This window comes from Macaca fascicularis, chromosome 7 (assembly GCF_037993035.2).
Source record: "Macaca fascicularis isolate 582-1 chromosome 7, T2T-MFA8v1.1".
NCBI classification, from domain to species: domain Eukaryota; kingdom Metazoa; phylum Chordata; class Mammalia; order Primates; family Cercopithecidae; genus Macaca; species Macaca fascicularis.
The window spans coordinates 160026452-160046082 of record NC_088381.1 but is presented as its reverse complement, the minus strand read 5'-3'; the positions used below and the strand labels follow the sequence as shown (position 1 = coordinate 160046082).

At 44.5% G+C, this 19631-nt stretch overlaps 2 protein-coding genes and 1 long non-coding RNA gene across 21 annotated transcripts in view; 2 read left to right on the top strand and 1 right to left on the bottom strand.

Moving 5' to 3' along the window:
• LOC102117378 (uncharacterized) overlaps positions 1 to 12162 on the bottom strand; it is a 66386-nt gene extending 54224 nt beyond the window's left edge. For both annotated transcript variants that reach the window (XR_010588608.2, XR_010588609.2), the window contains exon 1: positions 12023 to 12162. This is a non-coding gene — a long non-coding RNA (uncharacterized lncRNA). The remainder of the gene's footprint in view (positions 1 to 12022) is intronic.
• ATXN3 (ataxin 3) overlaps positions 1 to 12669 on the top strand; it is a 68021-nt gene extending 55352 nt beyond the window's left edge. For 5 of the 16 annotated variants that reach the window (XM_073998118.1, XM_073998113.1, XM_073998120.1 and 2 more), the window contains 3 exons: positions 2778 to 2987; positions 4501 to 4694; positions 10154 to 10797. In XM_073998118.1, coding sequence (XP_073854219.1) covers positions 2778 to 2917 — 140 coding nt within the window. In that variant the 3' untranslated portion in view covers positions 2918 to 2987; positions 4501 to 4694; positions 10154 to 10797. Of the gene's footprint in view, positions 1 to 2777; positions 2988 to 4500; positions 4695 to 10153; positions 10798 to 11831 lie in introns of those variants that run through there. The other 11 variants (XM_073998119.1, XM_073998121.1, XM_073998108.1 and 8 more) reach the window with 5 other exon arrangements.
• Positions 12267 to 19631, top strand: part of TRIP11 (thyroid hormone receptor interactor 11) — a 70602-nt gene continuing 63237 nt past the window's right edge. The window contains exons 1-2 of one of the 3 annotated variants that reach the window (XM_005562045.5): positions 12267 to 12782; positions 19355 to 19413. In XM_005562045.5, coding sequence (XP_005562102.3) covers positions 12644 to 12782; positions 19355 to 19413 — 198 coding nt within the window. In that variant the 5' untranslated portion in view covers positions 12267 to 12643. Of the gene's footprint in view, positions 12783 to 19351; positions 19414 to 19631 lie in introns of all 3 variants that reach the window. The other 2 variants (XM_005562044.5, XM_073998107.1) reach the window with 2 other exon arrangements.

Here is a 19631-nt window from a genome sequence, read left to right as displayed (position 1 = left end):
CAATTACTATATATGAAAGGGAGAACAGACTTTAAGGAATAATTATCAGTCATTTCCAGGTGAGACAGCAACAGAAGAGAAATGCTAAATTTTCCCTTTTTTGGGGGGGTGCGGTGGGGGGACAGAGTTTCGCTCTTGTTGCCCAGGCTGGAGTGCAATGGTGCACTCTCCGGCTCACTGCGACCTCCACCTCCTGGGTTCAAGCGATTCTCCTGCCTCAGCCTCCTGAGCAGCTGGGATTACAGGCATGCACCACCATACCCAGCTAATTTTGTATTTTTAGTAGAGACAGAGTTTCTCCATGTTGGTCAGAGTGGTCTCAAACTCCCAACCTCAGGTGATCCGCCCGCCTTGGCCTCCCAAAGTGCTGGGATTACAGGCATGAGCCACCGCGCCCAGCGAGAGATGCTAACATTTTTTTGTTTTTTGGAAGATGACAAGTTGATGCAAGAATGAGCAGAACCAGGAAGCTGGATACTCAGTGTTTAAGAGTTCCTAGCAATATGCAGGAAAGGAAAGCAACAAGTATCCCGGGAGGTGGGGTTAGATGTAGACTGAAATCAGGAGGTGTGGTTAAAACTCTTTGAAAGAGGCTGGGTGTGGTGGCTCATGTAATTCCAGCACTTTGGGAGGCCAAGGCAGGTGATGACGAGGTCAGGAGTTCGAGACCAGCCTGACCAACATGTGAAACCCCATCTCTACTAAAAATACAAAAATCAGCCAGGCGTGGTGGCGCATGCCTGTAATCCCAGCTACTAAGGAGGTTAAGACAGAAGAATTGCTTGAACCTGGGAGGGGAAGGTTGCAGTGAGCCAAGATCATGCCATTGGACTCCAGCCTGGGCGACAGAGAGAGACTCCATCTCAAAAAAGAAAGAAAGAAAAAAGAAACAGCAGATTCCCTAGAGAGGAGACATTCATCACTAAAAAAAAAAATATATATATATATAGAGAGAGAGAGAGAGAGTTAAAATAATTCGCAGAACTAAAAGCCCTTTTTGAATGGGCTCAGGGTGCCCAGCATAATGTACAAAACAAAAGCAAACCCACATCAAAGTACACCATTATTAATTTCAGAGCATCAGAAATAAAGAGAAGATCTGATAAGCTTCTTGGAAGAAAACAAGGCACAGAGAATAATCAGAGGAGAGTAGAGCAGGAAAACAGGGTCCTGGGTAGAGAGAACTGAGTCTAGCCAATTGATAGAATTCTTGATGTTTTGTTGAAAACAGAAGCACTTTATAATTCTCTGGGTAAGTTTTAGAAAGTTTCTGTAGTAATGGTAAATTGTGCAAATTTAAAAAATGGAACCTGTTAATTTCAGGAAGAACAAAAGGTAGAAAAGGCAATATAATCTTGGTACAACATTTGACTCAGCTGCAATGAATAAGACTTACATAGTCAAATAAGGTAAGCATTGATTACTTACTTTACCAATAATTATGATATCACCATACTGAAAGCCCAGAAGCAAGGGAAATAAAGGGAAATACCAGAGTGCTAAATCTTTTTTTTTTCCGTAAGTTGGTAATGTATAAAATAATAAAATGACAATCATAAGCCTAATGCTTAGAAATTCAGAAAAATATCAGACTAAATTTTAAAGTCTACTTTAAAACTGAGTTTTTGCTTTATAGTTTCATAAATAAATTCATTTTGATGGTTTTCTCAGAACAGATGAACTGGCTGAGTAAAGTGGTTCATGCCTGTAATCCTATCACTTTGGAAGGCCAAGGCGGATGGATCACTTGAGGTCAGGAGTTCCAGACCAGCCAAAAAATTAGCTGGGCGCAGTGGTGCACACTTGTAATCCCAGCTACTCAGTAGGCTAAGGCAGGAGAATCACTTGAACCTGGAAGGCGAAGGTTGCAGTGAGCTGAAATCGAACAACTGCACTCCAGCCCCGGCGACAGAGTGAGACTCCATCTCAAAACAAAAAACAAAAAACAGATGAATTGTTTTTCCTTAAGGAATACTGATGATCCCACTGCTTGAGTAATGGAAAGCAGCTTGCAGCTAATAAGTTATTTTTTGTCTTTTTTCCTGTTCTATCCATTGTCCTGGGTTTGAAATTTCAGCTGGGCAGCTTTGATCCCACCACCTGTAGCCACTGAGGTTCATAGGCTGTTTGAGATATTATGTTCAATTGTGCTGGGTTTGTTTTGCTGCTTAATGAGTGATGAAGAGCAATGTATTCGCTACTGAGATATTTTGCAGAAAAAGGAAGAGATGTCTTCAGCTCAAATGCTATCAAACTTGTATGTCTTTTAACTTTTTATTATAAAAAATTTCAAACATATGCAAAAGCAAAAGACTTGTTCAATGAACCTTATGTACCCACCACCCAGCTTCAACAATTATCAGTTCCTGACAATTCTTGTTTCACCTACCCCACCTCTATTATACACACATACAAACACACACACAGACACACACACACGGGAGCAAAGTCAACTTCCATTATTTTGAAGCACATCCAAGACATCACATCGCATTATTTATCACATTATTTATTAAGTTTCTTGGGTCATAGTCTATCTCACAGAAAGAAATCCCCCATGAGAAACTTTTAGGACATAGCTTTTATGTTAATTACTTAATTTCTGCACTAGCCATCCTTGCCTTCCTTCTAATTTTCTGCACTAGCTATCCTTACCTTCCTTCTAATTTACTAACCTGCCAAGGATTCTCCTGCCTCAAAGTATTTGCATCAGCTGTTTCTTTCTGCCTGGATTGCTCTTTCCCAGATACTTACATGTCTCATTCTTTTTCACCCAGGTGAAATAAACAGCCTTGTTGCTCACACAAAGCCTGTTTGGTGGTCTCTTCACATGGATGTGTGTGACATTTGGTGCCGACGACCTGACAGGAGGACTCCTCTGGGAGACCGGTCCCCTGTCCTCGCCCTCACTCCATGAGGAGATCCACTTGCGACCTTGGGTCCTCAGACCAACCAGCCCAAGGAACAGCTCATGAATTTCAAATCAGGTAAGCGGTCTTTTCCAGCCTCTCTTGCTACCCTTCAATCTCCCTCTCTTGCTACCCTTCAGTCTCCCTGTCCTTCCAATTCCAGTTCTTTTTCCTCTCTAGTAGAGACAACGGAGACACATTTTATCCATGGACCCAAAACTCTGGCGCTGGTCACAGACTCGGGAAGACAGTCTTCCCTTGGTGTTTAATCACTGTGGGGACACCTGCCTGATTTTTCGCTCACACTCCATTGGTGACTGATCATCGGGGGGCACCTGCCTTGGTCATTCACCCACATTCCCTTGGTGGCAAGTCAATTGCGGGGACGCCTGCTTTGGCTGCTCACCCACCCCCTTTTCTGTGTCTCTACCTTTCTCTTTAAACTTACCTCCTTCACTATGGGCAACCTTCCGCCCGCCATTCCCCCTTCTTCTCCCTTAGCCTGTGTTCTCAAGAACTTAAAACCTCTTCAACTCACACCTGACCTAAAACTTAAAAGTCTTATTTTCTTCTGCAATACTGCTTGACCCTAATACAAACTCGACAGTAGTTCCAAGTGGCCAGAGAATGGCACGTTCAATTTGTCTGTCCTACAGGATCTAGATAATTTTTGTTGAAAAATGGGCAAATGGTCTAAGGTGCCTGACGTCCACACATTCTTTTACACATTGGTCCCTCCCTAGTCTCTGCTCCCAATGTGACTCGTTCCGAATCTTTCTTCTTTCTCTCCTGTCTCTTCCTTCAGTCTCCACCCCAAGCTCTGAGTCCTTTGCGTCCTCCTTTTCTACAGATTCATCTGACCTCTCCCCTCTTCCCCAGGCTGCTCCTCGCTAGGCTGACCCAGGTCCCAATTCTTCCTCAGTCTCCACTCCCCCACCCTATAATCCTTTTATCACCCCCTCCTAACATCCCATCTGGCTTACAGTTTCTTTCCTTGACTAGCCCTCCCCCACTTGCCCAACAATTTCCTCTTAAAGAGGTGGCTGGAGCTGAAGGCATAGCCAAGGTTAATGCTCCTTTTTCTTTATCCGACCTCTCCCAAATCAGTTAGCGTTTAGACTCTTTTTCATCAAATATAAAAACTCAATCCTGTTCATGGCCTGTTTGGCAACAACCCTTAGATGCTTTACCACCCTAGACCCAGAAGGGCCAGAAGGCCGTCTTATTCTCAACAAGCATTTTATTACCCAACCCACTCCCGACATTAGAAAAAGCTCCAAAAAATTAGATTCTGGCCCTCAATCCCCACAACATGACTTAATTAACCTTGCCTTCAAGGTGTACAATAACAGAGTAGAGGCAGCCAAGTAGCAACATATTTCTGAGTTGCAATTCCTTGCCTCCACTGTGAGACAAACCCCAGCCACATCTCCAGCACACAAGACCTTCCAAATGCCTGAACCGCAGTGGTCAGGCATTCCTCCAGGACCGCCTACCCCAGGATCTTGCTTCAAGTGCCAGAAATCTGGCCACTGGGCCAAGGAATGCCCGCAGCCCAGGATTCCTCCTAAGCCATGTCCCATCTGTGCAGGACTCCAGTGGAAATCGGACTGTCCAACCTGGCAGATACTCCCAGAGCCCCTGGAACTCTGGCCCAAGGCTCTCTGACTGACTCTTTCTCAGATCTTCTCGGCTTAGCAGCTGAAGACCGACACTGCTCAATTGCCTCAGAAGCCCCCTGGACCATCACAGATGCTGAGCTTTGGGTAACTCTTACAGTGGAGGGTAAGTCCATCCCCTGTTTAACTGATATGGGGGCTACCCACTCCACATTACCTTCTCTTTAAGGGCCTGTTTCCCTTGCCTCCATAACTGTTGTGGGTATTGACAGCCAAGCTTCAAAACCCTTTAAAACTCCCCCACTCTGGTGCCAACTTGGACAACATTCTTTTATGCACTCTTTTTTAGTTATCCCCACATGCCCAGTTCCCTTATTAGGCTGAGACATTTTAACCTAGTTATCTGCTTCCCTGATTATTCCTGGACTACAGCCACATCTCATTGCCAACCTTCTTCCCAACCCAAAGCCTCCTTTGCGTCTTCCTCTCTTATCCCCCCACCTTAACCCACAATGGGACACCTCCACTCCCTCCCTGGCAACTGATCAAACACCCATTACTATCCCATTAAAACCTAATCACCCTTACCCGGCTCAACGCCAGTATCCCATCCCACAACAGGCTTTAAGGGGATTGAAGTCTGTTATCACTCGCCTGCTACAGCACGGGCTTCTAAAACCTATAAACTTTTCTTAAAATTCTCCCATTTTACCTGTTCAAAAACCAGACAAGTCTTACAGGTTAATTCAGGATCTGGGCCTTATCAACCAAATTGTTTTGCCTATCCACCCTGTGGTGCCCAACCCCGTACACTCTTTTGTCCTCAGTACCTTCCTCCACAACTCACTATTCCATTCTTGATCTTAAAGATGCTTTTTTCACTATTCCCCTACACCCCTTGTCCCAGCCTCTCTTTGCTTTTACCTGAACTGACCCTGATACCCAGTTCAGTCTCAGCAGCTTACCTGGGCTGTACTGCCACAAGGCTTCAGGGACAGCCCTCATTACTTCAGCCAAGCTCTTTCTCATGATTTACTTTCCACTCCTTCGCTTCTCACCTTATTCAATATAGTGATGACGTTCAACTTTGTAGCCCCTCCTTTGAATCTTCTCAACAAAACACCCTCCTGCTCCTTCAACATTTATTCTCCAAGGGATATAAGGTATCTCCCTCCAAAGCTCAAATTTCTTCTCCATCCGTTACCTACCTCGGCATAATTCTTCATAAAAACATACATGCTGTCCCTGCCTATCATGTCCAACTGATCTCTCAAACCCCAACCCCTTCTACAAAACAACAACTCCTTTCCTTCCTGGGCATGGTTGGATATTTTTGCCTTTGGAAACCTGGTTGTGCCATCCTAACAAAACCATTATATAAACTCACAGAAGCAAACCTAGCTGACCCCATAAATCCTATGTCCTTTCCCCACTTCCCTTTCCATTCCTTAAAAAACAGCCCTAAAAGCTGCTCCCACACTAGTTCTCCCTAACTCATCCCAACTCTTTTTTCATTACACACAGCCGAAGTGCAGGGCTGTGTGGTCGGAATTCTTACACAAGAGCCAGGACTGTGCCTTGTAGCCTTTCTGTCCAAACAACTTGACCTTACTGTTTTAGGCTAGCCCCCACATTATTCCTGATACCACACCTGATCCCCATGACTGTATCTCTCTAATCCACCTGGCATTCACTCCATTTCCCCGTATTTCCTTCTTTCCTGTTCCTCACCCTGATCACACTTGGTTTACTGATGGCAGGCCTAATTGCCATTCACCAGCAAAGGCAGGCTATGCTATAGTAGTATCTTCCACATCTATCCTTGAGGCTACCGCTCTGCCCCCCTCCACTGCCTCTCAGCAAGCCGAACTCATTGCCTTAACTCAAGCCCTCACTCGTGCAAAAGGACTACCTGTCAATATAAACTGACTCTAAATATGCCTTCCATATCCTGCACCACAATGCTGTTATATGGGCAGAAAGAGGTTTCCTCACTACGCAAGGGTCCTCCATCATTAATGCCTCTTTAATAAAAACTCTTCTCAAGGCTGCTTTACTTCCAAAGGAAGCTGGAGTCGTTCACTACAGGGGCCATCAAAAGGCATCAGATCCTATTGCTCTGGGCAACACTTATGCTGATAAGGCAGCTAAAGCAGCAGCTAGCGTTCCAACTTCTGTCCCTCATGGCCAGTTTTTCTCCTTCTCATCAGTCACTCCCACCTACTCACAGACTGAAACTTCCACCTATCAATCTCTTCCCACATAACGCAAATGGTTCTTAGACCAAGGAAAATATCTCCTTCCAACCTCACTGGCCCATTCTATTCTATTGTTGTTTCATAACCTCTTCCATGTACGTTAAAAGCTGCTAGCCCGTCTCTTAGAACCTCTCATTTCCTTTCCAACGTGGAAATCTATCCTCAAGGAAATCACTTCTCAGTGTTCCATCTGCTGTTCTACTACTCCTCAGGGATTATTCAGGCCCCCTGCCTTCCCTACACATCAAGCTCGGGGATTTGCCCCTGCCCAGGACTGGCAAATTGACTTTACTCACATATCCCGAGTCAGGAAACTAAAATACCTCTTGGTCTGGGTAGACACTTTCACTTGATGAGTAGAGGCCTTTCCCACAGGGTCTGAGAAGGCCACGTGGTCATTTCTTCCCTTCTGTCAGACATAATTCCTCAGTTTGGCCTTCCCACCTCTATACAGTCCAATAATGGACCAGCCTTTACTAGTCAAATCGCCCAAGCAGTTTCTCAGGCTCTTGGTATTCAGTGGAAACTTCATACCCCTTACTGTCCTCAATCATCAGGAAACGTAGAACGGACTAATGGTCTTTTAAAGACACACCTCACCAAGCTCAGCCTCCAACTTTAAAAGGACTGGACAGTATTTTTACCTCTTGCCCTTCTCAGAATTAGAGCCTGTCCTCAAGATGTTACAGGGTACAGTCGATTTGAACTTTTAAATGGATGCAGTTTCTTGCTCGGCCCCAACCTTGTCCCAGACACCAGCCCTCTAGGTGACAATCTTCTAGTCCTCCAGCAGGCTAGACAGGAAATTCACCAGGCTGCTAATCTTCTCTTGCCTACTCGAGATTCCCAGCCATATGAAGACACTCTAGCTGGATGATCAGTTCTTGTTAAAAACCTGATCCCTCACACGCTACAACCTCAATGGACCAAACCGTACTTAGTCATCTATAGCACCCCAACTGCCATCCACCTGCAGGATCCTCCCACTGGGTTCACCGTTCCAGAATAAAGCTGTATTTGTCGGACAGCCAGCCTAATCCCTCCTCCTCCTCTTGGAAGTCGCAAACACTCCCCTACTTCCGTTAAACTCACTTGCATTTCTGAAGAACAGTAATAACCCTCATGAGCCTAATACATCTCTTCATTCTATTAGGTCTGTTCGTCCTTACCCTACTTTTTGCAACAGGGCTTTACACAGTCACCCTCACTATTTGGACTGTGCCCCAAAAACTTGTCATCCCTACTATCTTCTGTCTAGTCATACTCCTATTCACCATTCTCAATTACTCATAAATGCCCTGCTTTTGTTTACACTGCCCGTTTACAGTTTCTCTAAGCCATCACAGCTGATATCTCCTGGTGCTATCCCCAAACTGCCACTCTTAACTCCCTCTTAGAGTGGATAGATGATCTTTGCTGGCAGGGCACCCTCCAATACTTACACCCTGATGAAGCTCTATTCCTTACTTTTATACTCACTCTTATTCTCATTCCCATCCTTATGCCACCCTCTACCTCTCCCCAGCTATCTCCACCATACTATCAATCTTACTCACTCTCTCCTAGCCGTTTCTAATTCCTCCTTAGCGAACAATTGCTGGCTTTGCATTTCCCTTTCTTCTTGTGCCTACACAGCTGTCCCCACCTTACATACAGACTGGTCAACATCTCCTGTCTCCGTACACCTCCGAACTTCCTTTAACAGCCCTCACCTTTACCCTCCTAAAGAATTTCTTTACTTTCTAGACAGGTCCAGCAAGACCTCCCCAGACATTTCACATGAGCAAGCTGCTGCCATCCTCCACACTTTCTTAAAAAACCTTTCTCCTTCTATCAACTCTACTCCCCCCATATTTGGACCCCTCACAACACAAACTACTATTCCTGTGGCCGCTCCTTTATGTATCTCTCGGGAAAGACCCACTGGAATTCCCCTGGGTAACCTTTCACCTTCTCGATGTTCCTTCACTCTTTATCTCCAAAGTCCAACTACACGCATCACTGAAACAATTGGAGCCTTCCAGCTCCATATTACAGATAAGCCCTCTATCAATACACGCAAACTTGAAAACATTAGCAGTAATTACTGCTTAGGAAGACACTTACCCTGTATTTCACTCCATCCTTGGCTACCTTCCCCTTGCTCATGAGACTGTCCTCCCAGGCCTTCTTCTTGTTTACTTATACCCAGCCCCAGAAATAACACTGAAAGGTTGCTCGTAGACACTCAACGTTTTCTCATACACCATGAAAATTGAACCTCCCCCTCTACACAGTTACTGCGTCAGTCCCCATTACAACCTCTGATGGCTGCCGCCCTAGCTGGAGCCCTAGGAGTCTGGGTAAAACACACCCCTTTCAGCACTCCTTCTCATCTTTTTACTTTGCATTTCCAGTTTTGCCTTGCACAAGGCTTTTTCTTCCTCTGTGGATCCTCTACCTACATGTGTCTACCTGCTAATTGGACAGGCACATGTACACTAGTTTTCCTTACTCCCAAAATTCAATTTGCAAATGGAACTGAAGAGCTTCCTGTTCCCCTTATGATAAGATTGATAGTATGGTGGAGATAGCTGGGGAGAGGTAGAGGGTGGCATAAACTTCCTCTTCCCCTTATGACACTGATACGACAAAAAAAGAGTTATTCCACTAATTCCCTTGCTTGTCGGTTTAGGACTTTCTACCTCCACTATTGCTCTCAGTACTGGAATAGCAGGCATTTCAACCTCTGTCACAACCTTCCATAGCCTCTCTAATGACTTCTCTGCTAGCATCACAGACATATCACAAACTTTATCAGTCCTTCAGGCCCAAGTTGACTCTCTAGCTGCAGTTGTCCTCCAAACCGCCAAGGCCTTGACTTACTGCTGAAAAAGGAGGGCTCTGTATATTTTTAAATGAAGAGTGTTGTTTTTACCTAAATCAATCTGGCCTGGTGTATGACAACATAAAAAAACTCAGTAATAGAGCCCAAAAACTTGCCAACCAATTATACTGAACCCCCTTAGGCACTCTCTAATTGGATGTCCTGGGTCCTCCCTATTCTTAGTCCTTTAATACCTGTTTTTCTCCTTCTCTTATTTGGACCTTGTGTCTTCCGTTTAGTTTCTCAATTCATACAAAACCACATCCAGGCCATCACCAATCATTCTATATGATAAATGCTCCTTCTAACAACCCCACAATATCACCCCTTACCACAAAATTTTCCTTCAGCTTAATCTCTCCCACTCTAGGTTCCCACGCCGCCCCTAATCCCACTTGAAGCAGCCCTGAAAAGCATCGCCCATTATCTCTCCATACCACCCCACAAAATTTTCACTGCCCCAACACTTCAACACTATTTTATTTTTCTTATTAATATAAGAAGACAGGAATGTCTGGCCTCTGAGCCCAAGCCTGCGCATATATACATCCAGATGGCCTGAAGCAACTGAAGAATCACAAAAGAAGTGAAAATGGCTGGTTCCCGCCTTAACTGATGACATTACCTTTTGAAATTCCTTCTCCTGGCTCAGAAGCTCCCACACCCAGCACCTTGTGACCTCCACCCCTGCCCACCAGAGAACAACCCCCTTTTACTGTAATTTTCCAATACCTACCTAAATCCTATAAAACTGCCCCACCCTTAGCTCCCTTTGCTGACTCTCTTTTCGGACTCAGCCCACCTCCACCTAGGTGAAATAAACAGCTTTATTGCTCACACAAAGCCTGTTTGGTGGTCTCTTCACATGGACGCGTGTGACAAGTGCCTGCCACCACACCTGGCTAATTTTTGTATTTTTAGTAGAGATGGGGTTTCACCATGTTGGCCAGTCTGGTCTTGAAGGCCTGACCTCAGGTGATGCGCCTGCCTTGGCCTCCCAAGGTGCTGGGGATTACAGGGGATTACAGGGCATTACAGTCGTAAGCCACTGCCCCCGGCCCTGCTTTTTTTTTTTTTTTTTTTAAAACATCCAGGAGTCACACTGGATATCTGAATGTGCTTAAAATAAAATTTACATCTCATTCTTTAAGTGTTTATTAAATGCTTTCCCTGCATTCATGTGAACATCATAGCCCAGTGGTTAGATGTGCAGACTCCGAAGCCTGACTGCCTGGGTCTGTCACTTATTAGCTGTATGACCTTGGATGGGTTACTTAACATTTCTGGGCACTGGTTTCTCATTAGTAAAATGAAGAATGGGCGCCTGTAGTCCCAGCTACTTCGGAGGCTGAGGCAGGAGAATCGCTTGAACCCAGGAGGCGGAGGTTGCAGTGAGCCGAGATCTCGCCACTGCACTCCAGCCTGGGTCACAGAGCGAGGCTCCATATCAAAAAAAAAAAAATTCAGCTTTCAGGGAGAACTACTATTGCCTGCTGCTATCAGATCTCAAATACTGGAGGCATTCCCAATGTTCTGTTCACAAACTGTGCAATCTGCAGTAGCCCCTCTTGTGAATACAATCAAAGTGAAAGATGCCAGTATACCTATTGCTATGCTTAAAAGAACTGCAGATTTATATCCTTTTGAAACCAAAAATGTGGAAGTCTCCCTGGCTAGATGCTGTGTGTCCACGTATCCTGCACCAATTGCTTGAAAGTCACATGACAACTTTTCTTCCTTTAGGGAAGGAAGCAAGCAAGGCAGGACACTGTGTTACAGCCACAGTGTGGCTAACAGGACTGAGGGAGGTGTAGCACTTGCATAGCGAGTGCCGCCAATACCATAGGAGCGTTGACACTAAATGGCACTTCTCTATTAAGTTGCCCTGCTGTCCTTTAAAGAGTCATTTTGAAAAACGGTTGACCGTTTTTTAACTACTTGGGTGAGGGCAGCTTCACGGAAATAGCTCATCCTATGTTAAAGAAGGTAGGGTTTCAACTGTGAGCTATAAAGGCACCAGAGATTTCTCCTATAGAAGGAAAGTGTGTTTCCTGCTTGGACACCTGAATTTTCAACCCATCCTTTTTTTTCCTTTTCTTTCTTTCTTTTTTCTTTTTCTTTCTTTTTTTTTTTTTTTTTTTTTTTTTTTTTTTGTAACCCGTCCGTTCTATCTTTGCAGCCTCAGTTCCTACCATAGTGCCTGTCACGGAGCAGCTAATCGATACAGTGAGGCGTATAAGTTATTTGAAGCCGCTTCCTGCGCAATGGAAAGTCCCCGCCAAGTCTCCAGGCACCGCTGGAGGTAGTCCCAGTTAAAACATTAGGTTTCAACAACACAAGGAGGGTTCGCAGGGTCCCCCGACTACCCACCAAGGGTCGGCTCTGGTTTGAAACGCAGCTGCAGGAGTCCGAGAAGCGCCGCGATGCCCCAGTTATCCAGGCCATTCCTACCCCGGCCAAAGCCGGCCGGCTGCGTGTACCTAACCTTGCGCTAGGCGCTAGCGGCAGTCAATCCAACCGGCGCGCGGTCCTCCGCGATCCCAGCCTCCCTTGCGCCACGGACACGTCCGGCGGCTTCGCGGGGCCTGTCTACGCCACCGCGACGCCTTTCTATGATCCGCTGCCGCTTTCCGAGCGAGTGTCATGGCGGCCGGCGTCGAGTTGGCAGGAGTAGCCCACGGAACTGGGGAAACTCACTAGAGCTGAGGAAGAAGTGGCCCAATCTGGACGGCGGGAATGAGCAGAAGGCCCTCCGTGGGTGACTGTGTCACTAGAGGCGGGACCCTGGTAAAATTCCAGACCAGGCCTCTGCGTTGCTAGGCAGAACCTGGAGCCGGCCTTGCTTGAGAACCCCGCTTTGTGATATCGTATCCTGTCTCGCGAAGGCAGGCGTTCAAGGATATTTGGTCCGATCGTCCGACGGCGCTAAACTTTTTTTTTTTTTTTTTTTTTTCTCCCGAGCGGACCAGGTCGTTCTCTAAACTCGCTGCGATGTCGTCCTGGCTTGGGGGCCTCGGCTCCGGATTGGGCCAGTCTCTGGGTCATGTCGGGGGCAGCCTGGCTTCCCTCACTGGCCAGATTTCAAACTTTACAAAGGATATGCTGATGGAGGGCACGGAGGAAGTGGAAGGTAACAGCTGGAGCGAGGGAAGGGAGGGCTTTTCTAAGACCCTGGGAACGTCCGTTTGGTCCCTACTTCCATCAGTCAGGAGACGCGGACAGGTCGCCAAGGAATGCTGCTCCTCCCTTTTTTCTTCACACACCTCCTCTTGCCTCTTCTCAACAGATTTTCTATGATGAAAGACCACTGGGGGCCAGGGGAAGACTCCTGGTTCTCCTCCTTTAAATATTCTGGATATCTCAAAGTACAGTAGAGTGAAACTGCTCCTACGTTATGTCGAATTTATTTTTGTTTGGTTTATCCACGCCCACCACTTTGCCCTCAGTTTGGGGTCTGAGCTCATTCTTACTTCCCTGTATTCTGACACAGTTTAAAGAATTGTGTATGTGTTCTATTTTTGTAACAGTTGAAATAACTCATAATTTAAACATTCGGTGAGTTTTGCTCTTTTCTGTCTTGAGTATGTTATGAAACACGTCCATATTTTTCCATTTAATTATTTTTTACTTTTCCTTATTGTGATGATACATTGTAGCGTTCCAGCTGAGAATGTATTTTTGTGTATAGTCGCTCATTTCGTCCGTATTTCGACAGTAGACTAGGGAAGACAACCCTATTATTAAGGTACCCTTAGCAATCTTCACTCATTTTTGAAGTCCTCAATCTTGTTAGTAAAACAAGATTGAGTCACACACAATAGTGACCCAGAGTTACATGGTAATCAATGGCTACATTAATTACTATCCATTAATTACTATTTTGATTTCTTGGCATTTCAGTAAGCAATGTTTGGATCGAAACAGTTTTTAAGTTTCAATCTAAGTCTGCTCCAGGGAGATAATGGACTGTTCTTCTGGGTGAGAGCTGCTGCTTTGACAATTGTATTTCTTATAAATAAATTTAATAAATTAGTATTCTGGCTTAGTTTTGTTTAATTGCTTATTTAACAGGTCCTTCATATTTATTTGGTTGAAATCGGGAAAGATGGTTTGATAGAAAGATAATGCTTATGTTTTGAGTTTCTGTGGGTCTATTTAGATGGAAGGAAGAATAGACTGGGGAGTTACCGAAATCCACTTTACCGCTTGAGGTTCCCCATGCCATAAAGGTGCATCAGTGAGACAGGTTTGGGTATAGAAATGAAAGGGCGTCTTTATGTGTTGGGGAAAGCATGGGACCTTGAGGGCAGTCGGAAGCACAGAAGAGCTGGATAACTATGGGAAATGACTAGTCGCTCCTTATATCCTAGATAGGGGAAAACGGTTGGCTGTTCCTTTGACCCTAAGCCAGAGAATGTGCATCCCTCAACCTGGATGTCTTCCAGGTTTAAGGTGGTATTCATTTTGTTTTCCTGCCAAATGTGCTATTTTCTCAATCTTAATGGCTTCATTCTCAGTTTCCTAAACTGTAACTCTTCATGTCTTTGTTTTATGTCTTTTTTCATCTCCTACTTCCAGTTGGTCATGAAATCTTGTTTATCCTATGCCAGAATTGTCCGTTCCTTTATTACTCCTTATTCTTTTGATCCCTATAATCTTTCCCAGGGACTATTCGTCTTTCATGTCCTGTCACCCATTTCTCCCTACTCCAGTCCATTTTCAATTGTATTGTCAGTTACTTTTTAAAAACAAACCTGCTTAAAAATTTCTTGACCCTGTTACAGAACAAAATCCAAACCTCTCAGTTTTGGATGGAATCTCACTCTGTTGCGTAGGCTGGATGCAGTGGCATGATCTTGGCTCACTGCAACCTTCGCCTCCTGGGTTCAAGCAATTCTCCTACCTGAGCCTCCCAAGTAGCTGGGATTACAGGCGTGTGCCACCACACCCAGCTAATTTTTGTGTTTTTAGTAGAGATGAGGTTTCACCATGTTGGCCAGGCTGGTCTTGAACTCCTGAGACCTCAGGTGATCCTCCCGCCTCGGCCTCCCAGAGTGCTGGGATTACAGGCATGAGCCACTGTGACTGACCTTCAGTGAACCTCTTCTAGTTGCCATACCAGTTGCTGTACATGTGCACATACATAAGCTTGCTTATACGCACAGCTTCTGTCATGTGGGATTTTGTCAGGCACCTACACAACTTCAAGCCTCTGTATGGAAAGCCCTTTCTTCTCTATTTCCTCCTTCACCCAGAAAACAATTTTCCTGTACAACCCTGCTCACATGTCAGGTACTTAAGTATTTGGTGAACCATTCTGACTCCCACACAGGTTGAGTTGTTGAGTTGAATTTGGTGATCTGTGTTCTAACAGAACTTTGTGGATCTCTCTCTGACAGCATTTAACATGTTGAGTTATAGTTTATCTGTTTTCCTGATGCCCAGGGTGGGGACTGAATTTTTTTGCTCTTTATATTCCCAAATATGTGGCACCTTGCTTTTGGCACATAGTAGATGCTTATTAATAAAAATGGCATAAGTGGGTGATGAGAAATCTGCAAAGTTGCTTAATGCCTTTATTCTTTTCCCTTTGTATTTCAGTGAGACTTGCTTAACACCTAATTTATTGATTTTGTAAATTTTTAAAAATAGGAGTCTGGCCGGGTGTGGTGGTTCACACCTGTAATCTCAGCTCTTTGGTAGGCCCAAGTGGGAGGATAGCTTAAAGCCAGGAGTTGGGGACCAGCCTGGGCAACGTATGATTTTGTAGAGATCTCATCTCTACAAAAAGTTTTTAGCTGGGCGTGGTGGTATGTGCCTATAGTCTCACCTACTTGGGAGGTGAGATGGGAGGTTTGCTTGAGCCCAGGAGTTCAAGGCTCCAGTGAGCTGTGATTGCACCACTGAACTCCAGCCTGGGTGACAGAGACGACCCTGTCTCAAAAAAATAAAGGGAAAGGAGGGTCAGACTACAGTTCTTTTATTCATTCAACAAGTATTTATTAGTGTTTACCCTGTGTCAGTAATGCAAAATGAAACAGTTCCAAAATAGCACTATGGAGACAACTTAAAAGCCATCCATATTTGTAATATCAGAAGGTTGCAATTTTACCTAACACTACTGATTTATTCAAGGTTAGGAGCTTGGGCTTTTAAATCAGAGAGACATGGGTTGAAATTCTGCTTTTGTGCATTACAAGTTGTGGGATTTTGGGCAAATTATTAGAAATGAACCTCCAAAAAGCACAGTTTCCTTATCTTTTAAACAGGGATAATCATATCTATTGTGAGGTTGAGAGTATTAAATGAAATCATGAGTGCAAAATGACTGGAATTGTGCCTAGCAAATCGTAAACATTAATGAAGGGTAAATGTCATATTTGCCCTCATTGACAAAGTCAGAATATTTTTGTCTGCATAATATCTCCCCTTTATACCTAAAAAGGCCAAGTTTTTCTTGTGGGGGAGGGTATGAAGTTTGCATGAACTTGTAAAATCCGTCTTTAAAATAGTTGCTGCTTTTAACAATTACCTTCCTAAACAAATTAGATTATACCTTGTCCTCTTCAGAGTAGCAATTAAACAGTCCTTTCATACTTTCAAGCAAGACGTACAACCAACCACAGATGTAACCCTCCCTGGTGATTTTCTAAACAAGAGTGTTTGTCACTGTAATTATTGCATGCTTCTTTTGATTTAAACCAAGCTTCTCCAACCTGTGGTCTGCAGGCCACATGTGGCCTAGGATGGGTTTTGAATGAGACCCAACACAAATTCACAAACTTGCTTAAAATATTATGAGTTTTGGCCGGGCGCGGTGGCTTAAGCCTGTAATCCCAGCACTTTGGGAGGCCGAGATGGGCGGATCACGAGGTCAGCAGATCGAGACCATCCTGGCTAACACGGTGAAACCCCGTCTCTACTAAAAAATACAAAAAACTAGCCGGGTGAGGTGGCGAGCGTCTGTAGTCCCAGCTACTCGGGAGGCTGAGGCAGGAGAATGGCATAAACCCGGGAGGCGGAGCTTGCAGTGAGCTGAGATCCGGCCACTGCACTCCAGCCTGGGCGACAGAACGAGACTCCGTCCCAAAAAAAAAAAATATTATGAGTTTTTCTGGCTGGGCGCGGTGGCTCACGCTTGTAATCCCAGCACTTTGGGAGGCCGAGGAGGACCTCAGGATCACCTGAGGTCTGGAGTTTAAGGCCAGCATGGCCAACATGGTGAAACCTCGTCTCTTTAGTAAAAGATACAAAAATTAGCTGGGCGTGGTGGCACAGGCATATAGTCCCAGCTACTGGGGAGGCTGAGTTGGGAGAATCACTTGAACCCAGGAGGTGGAGGTTGCAGTGAGCTGGGATTGTACCACTACACTCCAGCCTGGGCGACAGAGGGACACTCTGTCTCAAAAAAAAAAGAAAGAGTTTTTTTTGCGTTTTTTTTTTTTTTTTAAAGCTCATTAGCGATTGTTAGCGTTAGTGTATTTTATGTATGGCCCAAGACAGTTCTTCCAGTATGGCCCAGGGAAGCCAAAAAATTGGAAACTCTTAATAAACTGTAGTCCAGAGAAGTTATTTTTATATTAAGGAGCTGTGAGTAATGAAAAAAATACTAGTACCTAGGAAAAAAAATCTAACTCTGGATGATGATTTTCTTTTCTTTTTTTTTGTTGTTGAGACCAAGTCTTGTTCTGTCGCCCAGACTGGAGTGCAGTGGCACAATCTCGGCTCACTGCAGTTTCTGCCTCCCCGGTTCAGGCAATTTCTCCTGCCTCACCTCCTAAGTAGCTGGGATTGCAGATTACAGGCACCCTCCACCATGACTGACCAGTTTTTTTGTATTTTTAGTAGAGATGGGGTTTTGCCATATTGGCCAGGGTTGTCCTTGAACTCCTGACCAAGTGATCCACCTGCCTCGGCCTCCCAAAGTGCTGAGATTACAGGTGTGAGCCACCGAGAGCAGCCGGATGATGATTTTCTACTAGCATTTGTGGTTACCATGTTGATATTGCTGGGCTCTGTCTCTACTTTAAATGAAAATATACAAAACCAAGGGCCATGCATGGTGACTCACACCTGTAATCCCAGCACTTTGGGAGGCTGAGTGTGGAGGACTGCCTAAGGCTAGGAGTTCGAGACCTGCCTGGGCAACATAGTGAAACCTCATCTCTCCAAAAAAGTAAAAAAATTAGGTAGGTGTGGTCACATGTGCCTGTAATTCCAACTACTTGGAAGGCTGAAGCGAGAGAATTTGAGGCTACAGTGAGCCATGATCACACCATTATACTCCAGCCTAGGTGGCAGAGTGAAGTGAGACTTTCTCCGAGAAAATTAAAAAATGAAAATGTACAAAACCAGACTGAGCTCATTCACATTTTTAATAAATTGCGTCTATGTTACTTTAAGTGTTCTCAGTATATTTTTCTTAGTTTAGAGGTCATTATTTGATAGTATTAAGAGCAGAAGTTAGTGACAGAGCAGGTACACTGTTATCTCAGACAAATACTGCCACTTTTAAGTTCCAGCTCCCCTTCTTTTTTTGGAGACGGAGTCTTACTCTGTCGCCCAGGCTGGAGTGCAGTGGGGCAACGTCGACTCACTGCAACCTCCACCTCCCAGGTTCAAGTGATTCTTCTACCTCAGCCTCCTGAGTAGCTAGGATTATAGGCATGTGCCACCATACCTGGCTAATTTTTGTATTTTCAGTAGAGATGAGATTTTACCTGTTGGCCAGGCTGGTCTCAAACTCCCGATCTCATGTGATCCGCCCACTTGGGCCTCCCAAAGTGCTGGGATTACAGGCGTGAGCCACCGCACCTGACCTCTAGCTCTCTTTCTAGCCTCATGCATTTCAAGGAAGTCACTTCTCTTCTAACTACAAGCAGCCAGAAAAAGCAGACAGTAAAACACATACAGAGGGGGTACTCGAGCACAAAAGGAGGTGGGGGGAAGTCTCTTGGATAACTGCCAAACTTCACTCTCATACAATGGGCCCCACTAAAGCAGTGGGCCTTAATAAGCACTTTCATTTCCCTTCAGGTGCACTAACATAGGGAAGCTAAAGCAGATTCAGGGGGTATGCCTGCAACTCCAGAAAAAATGGAACAAACACACAACTCTCCCTCCCAGATAAGCACTACAAAAAAACACAGAGGCAGTCTAAGCCTCTAATATGCTCTCCCACCCTAAATCCTTAAAAACTCTTAGTCTGGAAGAGAGAGTGCCTCTAACCTAACTCAGCCAAATGCCCCTCTCAAGTTTGTTTTCTCTGAAATAAACCTGTCTTAACTGGCAAGCCACCCTTTGTGTTTGTCTCCTCTTTCTTTAATTCTTACAGTTAGAAATAAGGCCTGAAGCCCCAGTTGAATAAGTTTCATCTAAAATTATAGCAGCATAAGCCCACAGAGAAATAGTTTTAATTTCTAAAGCTTAATTTCCCACAGCAAAATTTTAATGAACATTTCTAAGGGATAAAGGTAGACATCCTAAGATAGAGGGCATAGGCAAAAAGAATGACTTTTATGACAACATTAGTATCAGTGAAAAGTTGTTATGGAAATAAAGTAATTTTTTTCTTCTGAATCCTCTCGTATCAGCCTACTATTCTGTATAAACTCAGTGAAATATATTTTCCTGAAAATACCTGTTTATTACTTCGTATGGTATTGATTAAATATTCAATATTTGATATTTCTCTTGTAGCAGAATTACCTGATTCTAGAACAAAGGAAATTGAAGCCATTCATGCAATCTTGAGATCAGAGGTAAGGAAAATCAAAGACTACTTCGATTTTTCTTTTTCAAAGTCATGAAAGTCACACAAACATTATTTTGATCCTTTTTAAATGTACTGCTTAGCACTTTTTTTTCTTTTCTTCTTTAATCTCGATTGTTTTTTGAGCTTTTATCAACCTCTGTAGATGAAAAATGTATTTACCTGGTACTGCAGTTTGCTATTCTTTAATATTTCCATCTCTATTTC